This window comes from Zea mays, chromosome 1, assembly GCF_902167145.1.
Source record: "Zea mays cultivar B73 chromosome 1, Zm-B73-REFERENCE-NAM-5.0, whole genome shotgun sequence".
Taxonomy (NCBI): Eukaryota; Viridiplantae; Streptophyta; class Magnoliopsida; order Poales; family Poaceae; genus Zea; species Zea mays.
In genome coordinates, this window is record NC_050096.1 from 91,143,541 (window position 1) to 91,152,130 (window position 8,590).

General features: G+C 44.6%; 2 protein-coding genes and 1 long non-coding RNA gene across 3 annotated transcripts; all 3 read left to right on the forward strand.

Annotated features, from left to right (window-relative positions):
* The first annotated feature begins 2,123 nt into the window (after positions 1 to 2,123).
* Positions 2,124 to 2,870, forward strand: LOC109939297 (uncharacterized). Its single transcript, XR_002266706.2, has 2 exons — positions 2,124 to 2,248; positions 2,809 to 2,870. It is a non-coding gene; the product is annotated as an uncharacterized lncRNA (long non-coding RNA).
* A 140-nt stretch (positions 2,871 to 3,010) lies between these two features.
* Positions 3,011 to 4,305, forward strand: LOC109943657 (sialyltransferase-like protein 4). The gene is made up of 5 exons (XM_020547157.2): positions 3,011 to 3,070; positions 3,159 to 3,313; positions 3,397 to 3,478; positions 3,600 to 3,709; positions 3,872 to 4,305. The coding sequence occupies exons 1-5, from the start codon at positions 3,053 to 3,055 to the stop codon at positions 4,077 to 4,079; spliced, it is 573 nt and encodes a 190-aa protein (XP_020402746.1). The 5' UTR covers positions 3,011 to 3,052; the 3' UTR covers positions 4,080 to 4,305.
* Positions 4,306 to 5,768: 1,463 nt separating this feature from the next.
* On the forward strand, positions 5,769 to 7,093 carry LOC103637641 (ethylene-responsive transcription factor ERF038). Its single transcript, XM_008660041.3, has one exon. It carries the CDS (start codon positions 6,033 to 6,035, stop codon positions 6,831 to 6,833), a length of 801 nt encoding a protein of 266 aa, XP_008658263.1. The 5' UTR covers positions 5,769 to 6,032; the 3' UTR covers positions 6,834 to 7,093.
* The last annotated feature ends 1,497 nt before the right edge of the window (positions 7,094 to 8,590 follow it).

The following is an 8,590-nucleotide window of genomic DNA, read 5'->3' on the forward strand; positions in this document are numbered from 1 at the left end:
AAATAATGCGGAAGTGATAAATCAATACAACTAATAAGTCTATGATAATAAAGCAAGAAGACTAAGATGAAAAGAGCAATAACTCAAGTTCTTTCTTGCGAAGTGTTGCTTCACTAAATGAGAATTTAACTTGAAGCAACACCAAATGATATGAGCAAAGAATAGTGCAAGAGAACTTAGAGTAAGGGAAAGCAAACAAATCACAAGCAATAAACACAAATGACACGGGTGATTTGTTTTACCGAGGTTCGGCCCTCGAAGGCCTAGTCCCCGTTGAGGAGTCCACTTAAGGACGGGTCTTTTTCAACCCTTTCCCTCTCTCCCCCGATCACACAAGGATCGGCGAGCTCTTCTTCTTCTCAAGGATCACTCTCGATCCCACAAGGACCACCGCACTCTTTGGTGTCTCTTGCTAGCTTTTACAAGCCTCCAACACTTTGGAGGAAGTTTGAATGGGAGTCAAAACTCCACGCACAAATGAACACGAAGATGTAGCACACACTATCTCTCAATGAATCTCACAAGGCGCTAGGGCTAAACTCAATTGAGTAGCTCTCAATTGCTTGCTCTCTCTTTTGTGGCACTTGTGTTGGTTGTAGTGGACTAAATCTTGTGTATAGGATGGATCAATGAATATATGTGGTTGGGAGGGCTTGAGTATGTCAACTAGATGACTTGGAATGTTGCTTGGCCTCCCCCACTTTGAAGTGGCCGGTTGGGGTGGTATTTATAGCCACCATCCAATTTTGTAGCCGTTGGAGAAGCTGCTGGCGATGGGCGCACCGGACAGTCCGGTGCACACCGGACATGTCCGGTGCGCCAGCCACGTCATCCTATCCGTTGAGATTGGAGCTGGTCGACCGTTGGAGGCTTTGTCCTCATGTGGCACCGGACAGTCCGGTGCAGCACCGGACAGTCCGGTGCCCCTCTGACTTCTGCTCTGACACTTTGAATTCAACTGTACACTTTGCAGAGTCGACCGTTGGCGCGAAGTAGCCGTTGCTCCGCTGGCGCACCGGACAGTCCGGTGCACACCGGACATGTCCGGTGAATTATAGCGGAGCAGCCGCTGCGTTTTCCCGAGGCTGGCGAGTTCCGGAGGCCGCTCTTCCTTGGAGCACCGGACACTGTCCGGTGTACACCGGACAGTCCGGTGAATTATAGCGGGCTGCGCCTGAGAAACCCGAAGGTGTAGAGTTTGAAGGTGATCCTCCCTGGTGCACCGGACACTGTCCGGTGGCACACCGGACAGTCCGGTGCGCCAGACCAGGGAGCACTTCGGTTTCTTTTGCTCCTTTCTTTTTGAACCTTGTCTTGTTCTTTTTATTGGTTTTGTGTTGAATCTTTGGCACCTGTAGAACATGTAATCTAGAGCAAACTAATTAGTCCAATTGTTTGTGTTGGACATTCAACCACCAAAATCATTTAGGAAAAGGTTTGAGGCCTATTTCCCTTTCAGCAGCAGAATGCCAGTGGGGTGCCTCAACAGTTTCTGGATGAAAAGGAGGCTGAGATACATCAGAAAAAGGTTTGTTTCAATAAAAAAATATGCTACATTACAATCACCATATGGCTGGTCTAACATTTGATGCTATTTTCAACTAATTCAGATATTATAATGGGAGTTTATGGCCTTTTGTTTTTTGTGCATTGTGTGACCAATAATGACAGTTCATTCATATGAAAATATGTATGTCTATGGACCTTTTTTGCATGAAATATCTGGAGGTGTAGAGCATATTTTTCTTCATCCTTTACATGTAATTGTTAGTACAACCAGTTAGCTCGTATTTAGTGTTTTTTCGTTCTTTGTTGTTTGGTGAAACTAGAACATTTTTCAGACAGCATCAAACTGTAGGTTATATTTAGCTTTAAGAAATTTGAAGGCCTTCTACTTAACACAGGCATAGGATGACAGGATTGCGTAGGAGATCCAAAAGAAGCCAGAAAATGAGGGAATGGACTCAGAACTGGAAAAGAACAAAACGATGGTGAACTATTCATTTCAGCTGTTTTTTTACAATCGATATTAGGGTTATGTTGTGACACTTTGTTTCTGATGACATTCAGATAGCTTCTCCGATTATTTGGGTTCATATCGTTATTTACGTAAACTACTGTAGAATGGGGATGTTGGTAACTCAAGATCCTATGGTGATCCAGTTGCCTCTGCTTTAAACAGTACAAATTTCAATATCGAGGAAGAAAAGGACAATGATTTCAAGCGCACCTCAAGACCAAAAAATAGGTTCGTTATCACTTTCTTGCATAATCTTGTAGGGTTTTACTACAACTTAGATGCATGCTTTGCATTAGATGCTGTTACTAGGTGCCCATATTTAGGTGATCCAGAGCCTTTTCTATCTGTATATTAACCTCCGCATGATGAATATCTATTTCCTTGGAACTCCCATTTGTGTGTTTTGTCTGTTGTCTGTTAGGCTTATAACTGATTATATGTAACAATCCCCACCAGTATTTTTTGGCCACTCCTTTGGATAGAATTTTTTAGGAATCCATAGCATTTTTTAGAACAGTAAACTATCAAATTGGTATTAAATAAACATACTTGATAAGAATTCCTAGATCTCGAATATTTCTGAAGTGTCATGACATTCAGGATTAAAAATGGGCAGTATCTCAACAATGTCTTCTTAAGTAGCCTGATTACTGGGTAGTAGTCACCAAAGTTTTTCTTTTCTCTGTGAACCAAAAGTCCACACACTAGATGACCAATCTTGAAGACCTTTGAAAATTCTGCACCTTGAATTAGTGTGTAATTACTGACGCTGGGCCCTGATTTCACAGGTTGTAAGGATGCCACAAAAATGATGCTTGTTGTTAAGGAGATATTCACATGCCAAATTCAGGTTGTAAGGATGCCACAAAAATGAAGACCTTTGTTGTAGTGACATAAGGAGTTAGATGGTAAGTCTGCCATCTATATTTTGTCCCCTATCAGTGAGATACAAATATGAAAAGACATGCTGATTTTATGGTTGCAGAAACAAAAAAAGAGGCACTAATCGTTAAGACGACAATACATGATATCATGAACCAAATGATTCGGGTAATTTAGCTTCGATGTTAGAAATCAGGCCACCTTGAGTACATGTTCTGTATTTTCTTATCTGGCTGCTGGAACTCTTGCTATGTAGGAACTTCCAATAACCAATCCAGTATACCTCATGCTAGGCACATCATTTGGTTCCTCAGCTAAAGGAACCGGGCTTAAAGCTCTTGAATTTGCCCTCTCCATCTGTGACAGTTTTGATATGTATGGCTTCACCGTAGACCTAGGTTACAAGGAATGGTTAGTGTATGTCGATCTCCACGTAGTGACAATAAAGAATTCTGGTCTACAGTTCTGTGCTTACAGCTGAAGTTATCTTTCAGGACAAGGTACTTCTCAGAGGTAAGAAAGGGACACACTCCACTACATGGTAGAGCATATTATCAGATGATGGAATGTCTTGGTGTGAGTTCCTTTCTTTCTCTAATGTTAGCTAACAGAACTATTTGCACCCATGATGCTATGCTATTTTGTTTGTTACCCATGGCAATGTGGTGTATTGATGTGAAAAGAAAATCATGTGCAGCTGGTGAAAATCCATTCACCGATGCGAGGAGATCCTGGCAGGACAGTGAGGTGGCTGCCTACCAAGGCTACCATCGAGGCTGCTAGAGTTGCTTCCGAGAAGTTGTTGAAGTAAGTTTTGGGGCCTTCCTTCCTTTCTCAAGCTATTTCGTCTGCTCGTAAGGATAGTTGCAGTTGTTTCTTGAGTGTTTGTATCTGCTTGAATCTCGGTGTCGTGTAAGCAAAACTGATGGTAACTGCATCGAAAGCTCAAACTTGGAATTGTCGCTGCAGGAGACCTGGTGCTGGAAGTGATGATCCTCTGGGGACTTGCACCATGATAAAGAAGCGCAGGAAAGGGAAGGCGCCAAACAGATCTAGTCTACGAGATGCTGCCATGAAGCATCTCGAGGACATGAAAGGTGCCACCAGGTATCCCTTGGAGCGGAATGCAGGGGGTGGTTACCTCTGCATGATCAATGATAGATACGACCGCGTCTGATTATGGCATCAGTGCCCCCTCCACTTGAGTCGAAGAAAGGAATGCTTGTGATAAACTTGCAGTTTGAGGGAACAAAAAGGTCGATTCTTTGATTTATGCAGCTGGTGTACAACGTTTGAGTGTAGTGAAAGTTAGGTGTAATGTTTTGAGTGTAGAGAAAGCTATATGTTGTGGATGGATACGAATGGTCAAATTGTAGCACTTTTGGTGCTTATAATACTAATAGGTGAGCACTCGTACGTTACAACGAAGACATATAATACACACATTATATGTCCCTGTTGCAACGCACGGGCACTCACCTAGTAAATAATAATTATATTTGAATAAAAATATCAATACCTATTTATATGATATATAACAAAAGTAGCAAAGCACGTATAACTGGCTAGTAGATTATTAAACACAAAGACATGTGTGTTCTGTTGATTAGATATGCTATGGGTTTGGAGCCAACAATCATAGTTTGAAACTCTGTTTAAGTATAATTTTAGCTCTTTTATCATTTATGTGTGGGGGAACACAACACCAACATAAAACATGAGATGGTGGAAACTGGTGCTTTATATAGTAGAGAGAAGAGAGATAATATACAAATGTGTAGTGTTTAATAAATATGCTGAATGACTGCTAGATTATCAACGCACACTACAGATTAAGCACAAGGCCTGGTTTGTGAACGGTAACAATAATTAAGTATAGGGCAAACAGACTCTTGGACCACAGTAATTTAGCCTGATGAATAGCACCTCAAGAAAAATCCATAAAACATATGTTAAGAAAAAATATTTGTATGCTAAATCAACATATAATGATTGTTTAGACTTTTGAAGAGATTTTATCATGACACCGCCTGTTTTGGAGCCTGTTTGGTTTTTATGGGATTATTAGAATCTAGATAAAAATATCTTATAATGAACCGAATACCTTGGATATTATGTCTAGGGTAGTATGTAAAATCTAACTTCGGATGCATTGTGAGATATGCTATCTCGGATTCTGAGCAACACCAGATTCTAAAAATCTCAAGAAACCAAACGTAACCTTAAAAACAAGTAGAGGTATGCGGACAGTAAGGGCATGTACAACAGTGACACCGTGACACGGTACTCCAAGCATAAGACACAGCTAAGACACAGTGTGATACAATAGGCTGTATCTAAACTCTGTGTCTTAGTAAATGTGTCATATTCTCTCATTAATTAACAATGCTTGATCTAGTGTGCACATGAACTCTATGGCTAGCGTGGAGGACCAGGACGCTCCGTCTGCTGCTGCAGGGAGATTAAATGGGTGCCGCATGGGATCTCCAAGACACAAGCTTCATCATACAACAGAGCCACGCTTTCGTTTCTTCAGCATCGAGCTGCACGCCGGCAGCGTGTCTTCGCCAAGAAACGTCTCTACGATTTTTTTTCATTTAACCCCTTGCATGTGCTCAAGACACGGTGTATTTAACACCGGTGTACATGCCCTAAGAGATTTAGGGTGATGTCCAAGAATGAGAAGTGGAAAAAGAAAAGCAGGATACTCACTAATAGGCAGTTGAAAGTGAACCACACATGGACTCCAAGACATTGTGTGATAGAGAGATGGGTTAAGTATTAAATGTACAGTTTGTATCATGAGAGAATAATTATATTAATAAACTTTTAGTTGCTTATATGACATGGTAACATTATAAAACCAGTCGTGAACTATATTATTAAACTTGCTCTAAAAGTTACATCAACAAAAATGATATCACACACCCATAGTCCCACACCAACACATGTTCTTGATTTCCCAAGCCGCAAGTAAACTTTTTCTTGCATCCCCACTCGTGATAAAAAAAGGTCCTCCCACCACATACAGACAGAGGCAGCAGCAAGCAAGCAGCTACCAACCAACCTCTGCATCACTTGATCCTCCTGCACACCACTGCCCGTCAGTGCACAGAGCTAGCTATCTTCCATGGCTCAAGAGCTCCAAGAAACGTCCTCTTCCTCTGCCACCACCACCACCTCGTCGTGTACCACCTCTTGCTGCTCGTCCACTGTCACGGACTCGTCCTCGTCGCCCCCGTCACCGGCGGCGGCCAATGCCGCGCCCGCGCCACGGAAGGCGGAGGCCGAGACTGGCGGGGACGAGGACGGTTGTGCTGGTAAGGCGGCGCCGGCGAAGAAGCGGGAGCGGAGCAGCGAGGGGAAGCACCCGACGTACCGCGGCGTGCGGATGCGGGCGTGGGGCAAGTGGGTGTCAGAGATCCGCGAGCCGCGCAAGAAGTCGCGCATATGGCTCGGCACGTTCCCGACCGCCGAGATGGCCGCGCGCGCCCACGACGCCGCCGCGCTCGCCATCAAGGGCCGCGCCACGCAACTCAACTTTCCGGTCCTCGCCGGCGTGCTCCCGCGCGCCGCGTCCGCGGCGCCCAAGGACGTCCAGGCCGCCGCCATGCTGGCCGCCGCGTTCACGTCGCCGTCGTCAGCACCATCGGAGCTCGACGCCGGCGCGCCGGCGCCACGCGAAGTGCCCGCCACAAAGAACGGCTCCCCGTCCGAGGACGAGGCAGGCGCTGAGGCGCCGGTACCACCGGCGGCGGCCTCTCAGCCAGGGACGCCGTCGAGCGGCGTGGACGAAGAGCGGCAGCTGTTCGACTTGCCGGACCTGCTCCTCGACGTCCGGGACGGGTTCGGGCGCTTCCCGCCGATGTGGGCCCCGTTCCATGACGTGTTGGAGGTCAATGCGGAGGAGGAGCCGCTGCTTTGGGAATAGCAGTCTTGCAATTACAAAGAGGGTCTAAACAATAGTACCAGTGGTATCCCATTTCCTCATCTTTGTTCTCCCCCTCTCTTTCTTTCTTTTTTCTTTGGAAAAGCAGCTAGTTTTTTTTCTTCTTATCTTTAATTTGGTTAAATAAGTATAAACATATATAAACAAGAGAGATATAAGCTGTGTACTTATAAGTGTAAGACGAGTAAGTACCGAACAGTTAATTATTAAAGATACTAGTAGTACCAGTAGTAATAATGTTATTGCAGCGTGTGAATTCCAGCAGCAGTTGACCTTGCTAGCAGGGACGGATCCAGCGGTGGGGCGGGCGGGGCTCGAGCCCCCCCTACCGCTTCGGATCCCATGGAGCCCCACTACAGCCTCCCCTAATCTAAAATATATACAATATAATGTAGAATGAGATTTTATACTGCAGCAATTTAGTTCAGTCCCTCCTAAACTTTTTTCTGGCTCCGTCCCTGCTTGCTAGATTTTACTTTTAGTTGCTTGTGCTTCCACTATCCCACTTGTGCTGTACCAAATTTCCCGGTGGAAGGACAGAAAGAAAATGAATGTTATGACCTAAGATGAAATGGAACCCAAGCAGAATCATCCTAGCGTTGCTGCTGAGTGCTGACCACGTACGAAATGGCTTGAGTTCTTAGCCTCAACAGTCACAAAAGCATGCATGACAATTGTCTATTACGACTGCAGGTAACCCATTACCACCGTTAACCAGGGCTGGCTACAAGTCCAGCACATATATCTATGTTACTCTATTAAAAACCTATTATGGATAATTGGTGCTACCACAACTTCACCCTCCACGCTGACACTCTGGATCTTCTCACGCGTCATGACTGTTTCTCCCGCCCCACCTTGGCACCGTGCCGTGTGGGCCCCACGTCCCGCGCAGCGCTCTGTTAGCTACTGCCCTGTGGGCCCCAACTGCACTGACCTCCAACACCCACGCAGCCAGCTACGGACCTCGCCCGTGTAGCTATCACACTGCGCAAACAATAGTGCGGAGCGAGCACTTGAACCCAGAGCTAACCACCAGACCATACATATCTTAGTGTTTAGAAATAAAAAAAATATTTGAATAAATATTTGAATACCTATTTATATGATATATAATAACCGTAGCAATATATATATATATATATATATATATATATATATATATATATATATATATATATATATATATATATATATATATTCTATCATCAAATGTAAGCTAACTTAGGGGGCGTTTGAATACACTAGAACTAATAGTTAGTGGCTAAAATTAATTAAGACATTTAAACACCCTAGCTAATAGTTTAGCTATTAACTATTTTTGGTAATTAGTTAATAATTAGATAGTCAACTAACTATTAGTCTTAGTGCATTGAAACACCCCTTATTGTTCAGATTCAGCTGCAACGGTAGGGGGGGCGCGTTCTGTGAGTCCTGATTGGCGTGTCCCGTCTTGTTCTGCCCCCATGAGGCCATGATCAAGTGGTGACAAAAGTGTTGCATTCCTCATGTGGCTAGCTTGCAGCATCTCGCCTTCCATCTACAGTCTGCAGCTTTGGAAGGCTCCTTTTGCTTCACGCAGATGCCGATGCCGATGCCGATGCCCACGCCGATTCTACAGGAGCGCGGCTTATTTTAAGCGCGGACACCCTTGGCAGCGCGGAAAGCTGATGCCCGCTCTTACCATGGCTTACCATTGGCTCGCCCTGCCCTGCCCTTTCGCCGGAACAGGGCGCTGC

Bases quoted from the DNA above. Each gene is read 5' to 3' on its own strand.
- LOC109943657 (XM_020547157.2), top strand. The intron at 3,479-3,599 runs GTGAGTTCCTTT...AATCATGTGCAG, and splicing joins AGATGATGGAATGTCTTGGT to CTGGTGAAAATCCATTCACC. The intron at 3,710-3,871 runs GTAAGTTTTGGG...TTGTCGCTGCAG, and splicing joins GCTTCCGAGAAGTTGTTGAA to GAGACCTGGTGCTGGAAGTG.
- LOC103637641 (XM_008660041.3), top strand. From the start codon at position 6,033: ATGGCTCAAGAGCTCCAAGAAACGTCCTCTTCCTCTGCCACCACCACC.